Source organism: Cynocephalus volans, chromosome 8 (genome assembly GCF_027409185.1).
Source record: "Cynocephalus volans isolate mCynVol1 chromosome 8, mCynVol1.pri, whole genome shotgun sequence".
Classification (NCBI taxonomy): Eukaryota; Metazoa; Chordata; class Mammalia; order Dermoptera; family Cynocephalidae; genus Cynocephalus; species Cynocephalus volans.
Genome location: NC_084467.1, coordinates 114,215,681 through 114,230,233, shown reverse-complemented (window position 1 = coordinate 114,230,233; position 14,553 = coordinate 114,215,681). Strand labels below are relative to the sequence as shown.

At 41.2% G+C, this 14,553-nt stretch overlaps 1 protein-coding gene across 4 annotated transcripts in view; it reads left to right on the top strand.

The window, feature by feature from the left end:
* Positions 1 to 14,553, top strand: part of ARHGEF11 (Rho guanine nucleotide exchange factor 11) — a 107,016-nt gene that overhangs the window by 39,485 nt on the left and 52,978 nt on the right. For 3 of the 4 annotated variants that reach the window (XM_063103726.1, XM_063103724.1, XM_063103723.1), the window contains exon 2: positions 13,812 to 13,844. The exons of the other annotated variant lie outside the window; for it this stretch is intronic. In XM_063103726.1, coding sequence (XP_062959796.1) covers positions 13,812 to 13,844 — 33 coding nt within the window. The remainder of the gene's footprint in view (positions 1 to 13,811; positions 13,845 to 14,553) is intronic. 4 annotated transcript variants of the gene reach the window in all.

The window sequence follows — 14,553 nt, the reverse complement described above, 5'->3', positions numbered from 1 at the left end:
ATCTCCAAACCCCTGGACACTTAATTTAAACTACTCTTTACTTAGATAGCAAACTGTGAGCCAAATTAAGTGCTCTAGAACAAATGCTTATCATTTCTGTTAATCCACAGAAGGGATAAGCCCATCCCCCAGCACCAGTAACATTTGTCTTCTAGACACCCCTTTCACTGTTGTGCAGCCACTTCAGTATCAAAGATTTAATTTAATAGGAAAGAATGTAAGAGATAGCAACACTTGCTGGAAGTGGCAGGAGCCACTTCTCTGAAAACCCTTTATCTTCCCACAAAATGGCCTGGGTTCTCCCCTAGCAGAAAAGGCAGCAGCAGGATTCCTCTTTATGTGTGTACAGGTAATCTAGATCTGCAGACTCAAAAAGATAGGTAGGGCCAATGGACCATTCTTTTGGTTTGTGGCCTGCCTATTCTACCTTCTGTCAGGCAGACACATGTCTGAATTTGTTGCTTGGGACTGTCTCAGGCCATGTATATGTTCTAAAAACAGTGGCTTGTTCCAATGGTCCCAGGTCCATTAGTCAACATGAAGAGATAGAGTAAGGATCAGAGAGATCCAAGTGGATACCTTGGTGATGAAATTGCAGGGATCTGGCTTCTAGAGAAGTTGGCTCAGATTTTATCTGGCCAGCCTTCTGTCTGCATCCTAACCAACTATGTATATGAAATATCTTTTGCAGAACTCAGTTTATTGGTTGGGGGAGCCGTGTCAGGTGGTTGATGTGGGTACTGAAGGGCCAGCCCATGGCTTACTTGGGAGAGTGTGGTGCTGATAACACCAAGGCCACAGGTTCAGATCCCTACATAGGGATGGCCGGTTGGCTCACTTGGGAGAACCTGATGCTGACAACACCAAGTCAAGGGTTCAGATCCCCTTACCGTTCATCTTTAAAAAAAAGAAAGAAACTAGAAGACATGAGTCCCTCCTTCAGCATGGGTATTTTATTAGACGATATACGGGTAAAATATGTGAGCTCCCTTTTAATGTAATATTGAGGCAAAGATATGCAATTATACTGGTAGCACAAGTTAAATGCTTAAGGGTAGAAGGATGCAAATAGGAGTGATCATCACTAGAGAGTTAATTGAGGAAGGCTTTCTGAAGGAGGGGAGTTCCGGCCAGTTTTTATAAGGGTGGAACAGGAATTTGTAGCGAGCCTGTTGCAGCCTGGAGAAGAACTTCCCGCAGCCGCCTCTCTTTCATTTACTTCCGGCAGGGCTTCCTGAAATCAACACCCAAGAATGTGGAGGGTAGAGACTCTCGGCCTGTGATTGAATATCTGGGTCTCCCCCTCCTCCCATTATAGTTCGTGGCTTAGGCTGCTGTGCCTCTGCCTCAGCTAGAAAGGCTGTGGTCTCCTGAAGTAGGAAAGGGATTTCAAAGAGAACACGTTGTAACGTCAACTCACATTGCCTCCACGAGGTACTCATTTCATAGTTTAACCTCAGTGGTTTTAAAAATTGAAGACTAACTTTCCTCTGCCACCCAGTATTTTCCTATCAATTTTGGTAAGAAATCAGAGAAAGGGAACTAATTTAAAATCCACCTTAATAAAGTGAATTAGAAAAGTGTATCCTGTGAGCCAAATGACAAATTATGTAATTTGACAAATTGTGTAATGAGAAAGCAAAATGAAGACATCTTGAATTGGCCATTATTTTAGGTTACCTGTTTCATGATTTGTCCTTTATTTGTGCCAGTAATCAAAAATTGACTCATATGACAATTCTGTATTCAGGAATTCAAAGTATAAAGTAAGGTATGCCTTTGCTTGAAGGAAACTCAGTCTTTTGAAAGTTTGTATTTAAGGTATTATCATCACTTTCAGTATTTACTTTAGAATATACTTACTTAGCTTTTCAGGAAAACGTTAGGTAAAACAAGATATACCTGTAGAGTGATTTTAGGATAACAAATAATTTAGATACCACAGAGCCCTGCAAAAAGTACAATGCTTGATCTTCCCACTTTATCATTATGAAAGCTGAGACTTAGAGGTGTTGTGTGACTTGTCCAGTGTCACACAGTGGGTGTGATATGGCACAGAAGAAACCTTGTTCCACAGATCAAGGCCCTTTCCATCTAACCCTTTCCCTCCCAAGTCTTTGGCCTTATGACAGATGCTCATTCTTTATCTTGTGAATTCTAGACTCTGCTCCTCTTATCTCCTTTGCCATTTGTTAAAATCAGGAAACTTGAATAAAAATATTCTGGCCATCTTGTGGACATCACAAATGCAGGCGCTGAATTGCTTCTAGATCATTGTTTGGTGATTTGGTGATGGTATCTTTCCCCCCCCCTCCCAAATGAAATGAATTTGCTCATGGCCTGCCCTCACTTTGTCTATAGGGAGAATCTTTCCAGGCTATGAATTTAGTTCTCCCTGTACCCTTTGGGTGTAAAGACCTGATATGCTCAGGAAAATGTGAGGGACAAAGAATCATGCATTGTTTGAACAAGAAAACTGAGCCCCCTCATTGTAGAATGGTGAAGCCAAGGTGCAGAGAGAGGAAAATTGGACTTTAGTGTAAGGCACACCTGAGTTCATGTCCTGGCTCTACAACTTAATAGCTGTTGACCTTGGGCAATTTATTTAACTTCTCTGAATCTCATTTTCTCATCTATAAAGGAAAATAACAATGTTACCTCACCAGGTTGTTTTAAGTATTAAATGAATGCCTGTAACATATTAGGTGCTTATTATGTATAATTTTCTTCTTTTTCAAGGGTATACAAAAACTGGAACCCAGATGTCTGAACAATTCTGCCCTCTTGCCACCACAGCCATCTCCCTCCCTACTGCTGTGGGCCTCAGTGATTTCTCTTCCTATGGGCTTTGCTTCACCCACCCCGTCCCCCGCTAGCTGAATGAATCTTGGATCTTTCTGAAATTGCTTTGATTATACTGTCTGGAGTTACACAGCTAGTGAATGGCAGATTTAGCACCAGTATCCAGGTCTCCTGGTCTCCTCTTGCTGTCTGAAAACACTATTCTTTTCATCAAAGGTAATAGTTTGATGGAGGACACTTCTACAAAAGCAAATGGATATGGACTAATAGTCAGCAGTAGATTTTCTACTTCGGAGGAAATCTGTAAGGTGGTTGCATCTATATTAGATAACTCAAAATTTGTTTATTTTGTGTTGCAAGGCAAGACGTGATTGCTTTAGCAGTAGCTTACTAATTATATTTGACTTAGAGTCTTATAGCAAGAATAGCAACCATTTTTAAAGTATTGCTGTATGCCAGGCTTTGTGCTAGACACTTTACTTACATTATGCCAGTTCTTACAACAGCCCTGCAGGATAGGTAGCTAATGTTCCAATTTTGTAGATGAGAAAGCTGAGGTTATTAGATGCCAGTAGCAAAAAAAAAAAAAAAAAAGAAAAGAAAAAGAAAAAGAGCTGAAGTTCACAGAAAGTAAATAATTTTCCCTAAGTCACACAGATGGTCAGAGGTAGGGCCAGGATGCAAACCCGTTGTGTCTATACCCGCACTCTACCACACTGCTCCTCAACATCAGTTGAATTCCTGGGCATAACCCAGGCATTGAGCTTTTTCTGGGGTATATGTTGCAAATTGGATAAATCAGTTGTGAGTCTGTGCAAATATCTGGGCTGATAGAGCCTGGGAGGATGGTAGGGTGCTGGGTTCTGAGTGAATTCAGTGTTGAGTTGTTCTCTGTGAAGAGCTAATTGTGGCTGCCCCTCAGAGCCAGGCTCAGTTCTTCTTCAGTGGGGTGACAGAGGTGAATTAGTCATGCCTCCGCACTTCAGGAGCTCACAGCCCAGTGAACAAGGGAGAAAAGTCAACAACCATATGGGAGGTGCTTTGGCAGATTAGCACCGGAGATCCCAGTACCAGGTGCTATGGGACATAGAGGAATTATTGGAGGGGTGACTCTGTGCAGGTTTCTAGTTTTCTTTGACTGGTCTGAAAGGCTGGAGGCCCCGCCATTGGAGAGAAGGGCAGAGTGTGGTATAGCTTGCCCAAGGGAGGTAGACCAGTGCTTTCCAATAGAAATACAATGCAAGCCACATGTGTAATTTAAGATTTTCTTTTGTAGCCATATTAAAAATAGTAAAAAGAAACAGGTGGAATTAATTTTAATAATATATTTCATTTAATCCAATATATTCAAAACTATTATTTTAATATAAAAATTATTGAGATATTTTACATTTTGTTTTGTTTTGTTTTTTTTATAAGATGACTGGTAAGGGGATCTTAACCCTTGACTTGATGTTGTCAGCACCAGGCTCTCCCAAGTGAGCCAACCGGACATCCCTATATAGGGATCCAAACCCATGACCTTGGTGTTATCAGCACCACATTCTCCCAAGTGAGCCATGGGCCGGCCCTTACATTGTTTTGTTTTGGGGTTTTTTGGGGGTACTAAATCTTTGAAATCTGGTGTGTATTTTATACTTACAGTGTATTTCAATGCAAAGCAGCCACTTTCACACGCTCTTAGCCACATGTGGCTTGTGGCTCCCCATTAGACAGTGTAGGGCTAGAAGGTACTCTCCTTGCCAGCTCCTAACAACCCATTCTCAGCAGTCCCTTTCTCACCTGCCCTTTCTAGTGTATTCTAGCGGCAGTGTACTCCTTCAGGGTGCACGTTATCTCTGCCCTACTGTGAGATTTATCTTTTTAAAGGCTAAATCTGATCCTATTACTCCTTCTAGAAAGCCTTCCACAGCTCCGCATCTGTAAAGAATCAAAGCCATAATCCTCAAGTAGCATTTAAAGCCCTCCATAACCTGCCCCAGCCTTTTCCTTCTGTCATTATACTTTCTAACACTGAAGTGTTGCTTCAGCATTGTCAGGGCCTTTTGACATACTTTATCCCATTCAGCTCTATGAGATAGGTAGGGCAGGGCAGGTGAACTAGCCACAGTTTTTAGGTGGAGAATCCAAGGCTCAGAGTTGAAGAGTTTCCTAAGATTAACCAGCCAGTAAGTGGCAGAACCAGGATAAGATCCTGTGTCCTTTCAGTTTTATCTCTTGTTATACTCCCTCTTATCAGATCCTTCCCTTGCCTCCCTATGTTGAGTTGTGAGCCTCCCCAGAGTCGCTGTGTCTTCTGCCTTCTTCTGTGTCTCCACTTACACTATTTCCTCCCCCCAGAAAGTCCTTCCACAGCATAACTACCTATCAGAATCCTACCCTTCCTCCAAGGCTCTGGTTAAAGTCTCCCTCCTCTCTGATTCCTTCTTTGGCCATTCCCTCCCCAAGTCCACTTTGTAGTTACCAGTACAGTTTAACGCTCATTTTCTTGTTTAGTTGGTGCTTCATTGTTTTGTGTGCAGAATTGAATTCTAGAAATCTGGGAGATTGAAGAATTTAGAAGCTTAAACAGTTCTTACAGGGAGGCTGATGTTAATCTCTACTGTAAATCCATGGAGAGACTAACACCCTCCTACTTTATTTTAGTCTTTGTCAGAACTATGAAATTGTGAATTTAGCCCTAATTTATATACGAAATGGAGGTCACTCAAAACCGTTTCTCTTAACTGCTGTGATAAGTATATTCTGTTGCATATATTATCAAATTTCATCTTTCAGTACCTACGAGGATACTTCAAAAAGTTCATGGAGGGCTATCTGGTTAGCTTACTTGATTAGAGCATGGTACTGACATCACCATTGTCAAGGGTTCGGATCCCCGTACCAGCCAGCCACAAAAAAAAAAAAAATTCATGGAAAGATTCATATTATCTTTTAATTCTGTTTTTCCATGAACTTTTTGAAGTACCCCCAAATTTATTGAATGTCTGCTATATACTGTGTTCTAGAGCAGCTGTGTGCTTTAGAGAACAGGAGACATGAGGCTAATAATTAAATGGGGAAAGCACACATTAAACAATAAAAAAAAAAAAAACCCACCCAAACAGTAATTTAGTTACTGTTAAGTTAGGCACTACAAAGGGAAATTTCAGGGAAATCCAACGTAGCTGGGTGTCAGAGAAAGCTTCGCTGAGGAAAAGAAACTTAAGCTGACCCTAAAGAATGAGTATGGGTCCACCTGGCCAAGATAGGAGAGAAGGCTCCTGGGGTTGAAATACAGTGAGTGAGGGGGAGAGTGATGAGAGATGAAGCTTGAGAGTACCCAAGGACCTCACGAAGGACCCGCTAGCCATGGTCAGGATCTGAAACTTCATACAAGGACAGTGGGAAGCCACTGACCGGTGTTATCTATTCTAATTTCTCTCTCTAAAAGATGACTCTGTAGAGAATGGATGTGGCTGGAGCAGTTGAAGCAGGAGTAGATGGGTGAGGCCAGTTCTAGGTGAGAGATGATGGTATCCTACAACAGTGTGGTGGTGGAGAGGGGGAGAAGTAGGTGGATTCCAGAAATGTTAGGAGGTCATATCAGTAGAACTTGGCAATTAGATATGTAGGGAGATGTCCAAGAAACTCTCAGACTTCTGGCATGAGCAACTGCACAGCACTGTTGCTGAGGAGGAAACGTGATCAGGAACAGGTTGGGGCTTGGGCTGGGGAGATTGATTTCAGTTTGAATATTTTAGCTTTGAGATGTCAGTGAAGGTGACTTAGTCCTCCCAATTGCCCTTTGAGAAATGTAGTATTGTCCCCTTTTTTTATTGGGAAACTGAGGCTTGGAGAGGCTGGGTGACTTGCCTAAGACTACATTGCTGGGAAAGGGCTGAGCTTGAGCTTGAGCCAGCATTTTGACTCCTGAAGCTGTGCTTTTAAAACCATTGCACATGGCCTGTGTGCTGAGTATCCATTGTTGAACCAAGCTAACCAACCTCCCACCATACCAGTTCTCTGCCTCCCTCCTGCACACATTCTTGTCTGCCAAGTTATCTGCTCTGATAATCAAACAAAGCCTTAAAATCTCTTGTTCTCTGAGACCTTCATGTAAGTAGAAAAGAGAGCTTTCCTGGCCCTGCCCTACCTAGAATTCAAACACTCCAGGGGTCTTGCCCACTCTTCCATTTTTTGTTCACACACTCATTCTCATCCTGTTCCCCTTACCCCGGACAATTGTCAAGCATAGGTCACTCAATATGGACCTGGAAAAGACCAGGAAAAAACACAATAAAGCCATTTGGATAGGGCTTCACACTTTCAAAGCACTTAAATATTACCTCTTTGGTCCTCACATCAACTCTGGAAGAAAGGACGTGTATATTCCATCAGCAAACATTCCCAGAGTGGGCACCCACTTGCACCAGGCACTGTGCTGGAACTTGGCTGGTGATACAAGGATGAAGAAGACACAGTTCTTGTTCTCAGGTGTTTAAGATCTGAAAGGGTAGACAAACAGATGATATCAATATGTGTTCCTTTTACAGATGAGAAAGCTGAGGATAGACTCAGAAGCTGAGGTACTTGTTTTGAGAGTTTCTCAAAGTTATGGTCCTCTGAGTATTGGGTTACTTGGGCTACTTGTTAAAATAAAAACAGATTCCACACCACAGACCTGCTGAATTGGATCCCTGGGGAGTGGGTCCTTAGGTGATTCATTTGTTGCTCAACAGCTAGCAAGTGATCCAGTTGAGGTGTGAACTTTTTCTGGCTACTTTGCCGGAGACTTTTTCGCTTCGTTTGTCCCATACTTTTAGAGATGAGAGAATTGACACTTACAGATCTGCTGGGGTTCTCTGCAAACCAGCCTCTTTCCTCACAGCCTTTTCTATAGAGATGTACAGGCCTAGGAGGTGTGTTTGCCAGCCTCAGACCACAGGGAAAATTCTACCCAAAGGCAGAATCCTTAAAACATTAGGGTACCAGGAGCCTTCTTAAAGCTCTACCCTGGGAAATAAGGGAAACCAACCAGTAAGACGAGGTCAGGGTTCAGTGCGTGTACTTTATCTGGTACTGAGTTCCTGGTAGGGTGGCTCTTTCCTGGTTTACTACTCCTGGCTTTGGTGAGGGGCTTGGGAATATTTATGCCAGACTCAGGAAGACCTAGTTCAGCCTGTGTATAGTATGCCTTTTTATCTTTCTCTCTCTATCATATATGTTGTGTATTATATATTTTATGTACATATATAGTATATCTGTGTATTACATATCTGTATCATGTCATACATGTATATTTTATGTGTGTGCATGTGTGATGTGTATGTGTATATATATATGTGTGTGTGTTATATGTGCGTGCGTGTGTGTATATGTATGTATGTATGTATGTAAAAGGGAAAATAAAGACCAGGTAGATATACATATGGCCACAGGTCATATAACTTTTTGTTTAGGAGCACGGACCATGAAGTGAAACCAACTTTACACACATCTTAACTCCGTTTACTTAACCTCTCTGCTCATTCATCTGAAAATGGGGATGCAGTACCTACCTTACCAGGCTTTTGTGATTATTAAGTGAGATAATGTTATGTCAAATGCTTGTTAGCCCAGTGCCTGGTACGTAGTAAGAACTTTATCATTATTGCCACAGAACATGTATATTCTAGGTCTTGGCCTCATTTGCACACTTGTGCTGGGAACAAGTGACAGGTGGAAAGGACATGATGCTGTCTGCTTATCGTTGTTTCTTTAAACTCCAGAAGCCAGTCCTATTTGACCACCCTGAGTTCAAACTCCTATACCTTTTAGGGGTTTGAGTGAAGCAGAAAGGAGTGTAAGCTGTGGGCAGTGGTGATTAGGGCAAAGGTAAGACTTACAACTCACCTGGAGGGGGCTGACAGCACCCAGTTTAAGTTGATTTGTCACCATGTGAGACTATAAGCCCATAGGTGACAGAAGAAAAACCAGAAATCTGTATATTTAATGTGAAGTTGCTTAGCAATTAATTTTTTTTAAATATATATATATACACACACACACATACACAAACACACCATAGGCTCTCTAGAAGGTCACAAAGCATTTTCTTGCTTTTTCACCAACCTCTAGGCTAGGATGAGAATTTTCGACAGCTATTTACAGAGGACCTGCTCTGTACCTAGTGCTGCACTAGAGCATACAGGGAAGCCCATGCCGTAACCTTTGCCCTCTAGCAGACACACCAGATGACAGGGAGCAGTGTAGGAGGGAAGGATGTGTGTCAGAATGTGGGCTGTTGTAGAGAAACAGATGAGGAAGAGGAAAGATTTCTGAGTTACTTCACAAATAATGTAAATAAAAAAAGCAAAGTGCAGAAGATGTAGGATACTACCTGTTATGTAAGCAAGAAAGGAAAATAAGAATATTTATATGTATTTTCTTAGTTTTATGAGAAGAAACACAGAAAGGAAACCAAAAATGAATGAAAATGGTTACTTGGGAGGAGTGCAGTGAAGGGATAGGAACAATTCTGAATATACTTTTAAAATTTCATTTTGAGTTTTCAACCATGTAAATGCTTAACGTATTTAAAAAATGAAATTAAATAAGCCTGAAAAAAGCAAACCCTACCATTAAATACAAATGTAAAAAGAAATCTAAGTATATTTTAAACCGGTAACATAAAAAAAGAATTAATCCAAAGTAACTTTCACAGACAGTACTGACTAGACTGGGAGATAGTCTAAGGACAAAAAGAACTGCAAGGAAACCTTGAACTTGGTAGGTTTGTTGTTGCTAGCAATGTTGGTGTAGTAACTCCAGAAACTATGTTGTCTGTGTTACAGAATAAAACAAATGAGTAAGTATATTAGTATTGTTTGGGAATGGTTTTCTCACTATGGGAAAATAAAAATAAACTATGGAATGGGGAAGAGGAAGAACCCTGTCTTGGGTTCAAATTGGAAATGTTAGTGTGAACTCAAAATTTTATAATAAATATTTCCTAGCTCTGTCCATTGAAAGGCCCTGGAAAAAGGCTACCTCAATAGCAATGAGCACCTAGCAGCCAGATCTTGTTTCTAAATATATTCCCTGCTAAAAGGAACCAGGGCTTCTGAGAGAGATGTTTGATTCTAGGTCTGGCATAGGGAAAGTACAAGGTGAGCCTGTAGTATCTTTTTGTGCCAGAAAGCAAGGACATTATCCAAGACAGATGGTGACATGTTAAAAGGACACAGGAGCTGGCTTGTAGAAGCTCCCCGTGGCCAAATTGGGATATTTTTAACATTTAAAAAAAAAAAAAAAGATAATAGATTATAATGTTTTACTGGGGGAGGGAAGGGGTCTATGAGTTCATAACACTCCTCCAGAAAAGGGACGAGATGAACTTCTTTACAAAAAATTACCTGCTAATAGGTGTAGAAGAAATGATAGAATTAGCAGATTGCCATTTTACAGCTGTTAAGGCAATGAGTGGTTCAGGCAAGAATCCTCAATGGATAGTAAAACTATTGGGTGAGAGGTTGTTGGAGAACAGGATGTTCACACAGTCTCAAAATATCACCCCACAGATTTCTCATTAATTCAAATGGGAAAATAGGCTTTTACCACTGAGAAATCTTGGGAGTACTACCTTACCTAAGTAATCAAACCTAGTATAACCAAAATGGGACAAGCTATCCAACATCACTTACATAATAATCTTTAAAAATGTCTAACCTGAGGGGCCGGCCCTGTGGCTCACTCGGGAGAGTATGGCGCTGGGCGCTGGGAGCGCCGAGGCCACGGGTTCAGATCCTATATAGGGGTGTCTGGTGCGCTCACTGGCTGAGCGCGGTGCGGATGACGCCAAGCCAAAGGTTACAATCCCCTTACGGGTCACAAAAAAAAAAAAAAAAAAAAAAAATGTCTAACCTGAATCTAATCATGAGGAGACATCAGATAAATCCAGATTGCAGTCCATTCAACAAGATAACTGGCCCAGACTCTACAAAATGTCAGTGTTATAAGCGACCAAAAAAAGGGGAGGGAGTGTACTCAGTTAAATGAATGTAAAAGAGACATGACGTAACTATAATTCTAGATTCCTGACCGGATGGAGGCAGTAGAGGAACAACTATAAAGAACATTAATAAGACAATTGGGGAGATTTGAATGTGCACTGTATGTTAGATAATACTAGTGTATCAAAGTTGGGCGTGCTGATTGTGGTTATTTAGGAGAGTTTCAAAGTTCTTAGGGGATATATATGCTAAAGTATTTAGGAGTAAAGTGTCACGATGTCTGCAACTTTCGAATGGGAAAAAATGTGTGAATGTAGAAAGATAAAGCAAATGTAACAAATGTTAATTGGTGAATCTAGATGAAGGATATATAGATATTCATCGTGCTGCTCCTTCAACCTTAATGGACTTTGAAATTTTTCAAAATAAAATGCTAGGGTGAATGAAATGTGGGCTGCTGTAGCCAGGATAGCTTCATGGAGGCAATATCATTTGACCAGGGCCTTGAAAAAGGAGTAGGAGATGGATAGAGAGGAGAAGGGATGGAGGCCATGATAAGTCAGAGAAAGGAATGAGTACAGCATCTCTTAGAATCCAATAGAGTAGGAAAAAGTAGCTGAGTAATGAGAGATGAATTTGAAAAGGTATTTAGGGCCACATAATGAAAGGCCTTTGATACCAGGCTGTAGCATACACATCTGACTATAGATGGAAAGGAGAGAAATTGTAGGTTCTTGGTGGAGGGGTGGGGGAATAGTGTTTGGGGAAGTTAGTCTGTTGTCCTGGAGTGCTGAATGGACTGGAAAGTGAAAACAGAGAGTTGTTTTTGTTTTGGGATTTTTTTTTTTTTTTTTCCCAATAATTCAAGCCTGAGGCAGTGGACATGTGACTTAAAGTGGTGGGTGTCAGTGATGATGTAAAGAAAGGAGCAACCTGGGAAAAAAATTGTAAAAAAAAGTTAAAGACCCCTACAGGTCTCTTTAACTTACCAGACATAGGGGATAAGTGAGAGGTTGGATCAGAAAATCTGTTTCAGTGGTGCCATTTAGAGAGCCTGAACTTGGAGAGAAATTCTCCAGGGCCTCCTCCATACTCCCAGGTTTAGGCTGAGTGGAATCTGAGCTCTGTTGCCAAAATTTGATGGGAATGTCATCAAGAAGAGGGACAGCAGACCCCACCATTAAAGTCCTTTTTTCCTCTGGTAACCTCCATTTCATGCCAAATACCTTCTCTCCTTTCCCCCCTCCCTTGTCTGTCAGATTTTATGTTCCAAGGTCTTTCTCCTAAATCTGTGCTGAGACTCAAAACCCAGCTGACTCAATATGTCTGTCCATTCTTTCCATCCACCAGGCCTGCCTTATATAGGCATTTCTTCCTCCTGCAATTCAATGGTAGTTTTTCTCCTTTAAGCTCTCAGGGGAAAAAAATGTACCTGCCGCAATAATACTAACATTGGAATCTCCTTGTTCCCTATCTTACCTGCCCTAGCCTGTGATTTTTTTTTAGAGGAACTTTTGGTGGTGGCTGAAATTGTCTTTGTCAATGCCCCTAACAGTCCTCTACTGCTAGGTACTTGGACCTTTGCTTCATTTGCCTTTGATTATGTGGAACTGCTGATGCCCCAGTTCAAATGCAAACCAAGTTAAGAGTTACCAGGTTCAAAATGCATCTTCTGGGCTTTAATATGGGCATAGGAAGTCAGCTTCCTGCCAGGGCAGGGTCAAGGAGAACAAGACAAGGAGGATTCCCAAGGTGTGCCAAGTTAAAATGGGCTTTCTCTTGAGGTATGAGGAAGAGGAGTTCAAACCCAGCATGGGTAACCCAATGGTGGGGCATTGTGGATATGACCAAAGGTAACAGATGAGCAGTTGAAAAAAAGACCTTTGAAGGTCTCTCCTAAGAATCCCTCCCTGATTGGGGAGCTGTTGCCACTGTATACATAAAATTCTGCATGTTTTCTCCATCCATGAGCTGCACATAAATGTGTCTTCCTCATTTTTTTATCCCTAGTGCCTGACGATATCTGGAGAACTTTGTGCAGTGATGGAAATGTTGTATTCTGCAACATCCAGTATGATAGCTGCTAGCCATATGTAGCTATTAAGTACTTGAAATGTGGCTAGTACAACTGAGAAACTGAATTTTGAATTTTGTTTAAAAATTTAAATAGCTACATGTGGCTTGTGACAGTTGTATTAGATAGCACAGGTCTAGATTCTAGAACATAATAGAACCTTAATTAACTGATGTGCTAATTTGAATCTTTACCCCTAGTTGGGGAGGTGGGAAGTAAGTGGACAAGGAATGATGGAATAGGGTAATTTGAAGAAAGCCAGAATTTGCAGCCTCTGGAAGTTTACTTTCTTGCCTGGCTTGAAAGTGCGGTAATAGGGAACAGAGTAGGAAAAACATCTAGGAGGAAGGAACGGTGTGGGCAAAGACAGAAGTCAGAAACCATAGCAAGTGAAAGAAGAGTAAAGAGCAGGTACGAAGAATGGGACTGAGCACTTAGTCAGCACTTACTCAAAGCACTGGGGACGCTGAACAACAGGACTGTCTCTGCCTTTGTGGACCTTCCAGCCTTGTCTGTACTGCTTTACGGACAAGTGGACCGCAGTTACTGTTGGGTGTTCATGCCAGAGGAAAGATAAGAGCTGTGGAAAACATTGGAGGGGTGCTTACCTGGGCATCAGGCAGAGCTTCCCGTTAGATGCTGTAGCTAATGGCCTAGCTTGAAGACAGGGCGATCTTTCTCCTGAGTACAGTGGGGAGGCTCTAAAAGGTTTGAAGCAGTGAAATGATGTGGGTATATTTGCATCTTAGTACACTCACTGCCGTACTATGGCCAGTTTCCACAGTGTTTCTTAGCTCGAGTGTAGTTTTTCTTTTGAACCGACCATTTCCAATGTCTTGTCTGGTTTATGTCGTGTTTTGTTTTTCTTTCTCTTTTTTTTTTTTTTTTGGCTTTCCTGCATCGCTCTCTCCTGGGCCCCATGCTCTCTTCTTTCTTGGTGTCCTTCTCTCTCTGATCCAAAGATCAGCCAGTAAAAAGCAATCTCATCTGTCCAGGTAAGAGGGGTACCATTGTAAGGAGGGAAGAAGACCTCTCCTTTATATTTAAAAGTTATTTATTGGTTTCTTGAATAGATAGCACCTTCATGTGGTTCAGAATCTAGTAATACAAGAGAATATAACAAAAAGTCTCCAATTCCATCCCTGTGCCCCAGCCACCCAGTTTGCCTCCTCAGAGACAACCAATGTTATATGTTTCTTTTGTACTCTTCAAGAGATAATTTAGATATTTTGCATACATAAACAAATATGTAAACATATAAACAAATAATTTCCTTCTCTTTTATCCACTTTGTTTACTGTCCACATAATTCTGTATCTTGCTTTTTTCACTCAATAACATCATGGAGATCATTCCTCATCATATATAAAGAGCCTCCTCATTCTGTTATATGGCTGAGTTCTTTGTCTTTATGTTAACATGCCATAATTTATTTAACCAGTCACCCATTGTGAACATTTAGATTATTTCCAGTCTTTTGCTATTACAAACAGAGCTTTCATGAATGACCTTCTATATAGTCATTTGCTATAGACAGGATAGGAATTGCTACTTTCTGTGGTGCAGCAACTATGGATTCAGCAACTGGCAACTTGTACACTTTTCTGAAAAGGAAGACCACAGCAATGATTTGAATTTCTTCTGTTTTTGTAGGGGTCCTAGCAGAGGAGATCAAGCAATGAATCTTCTGGCTTGATGATCTGT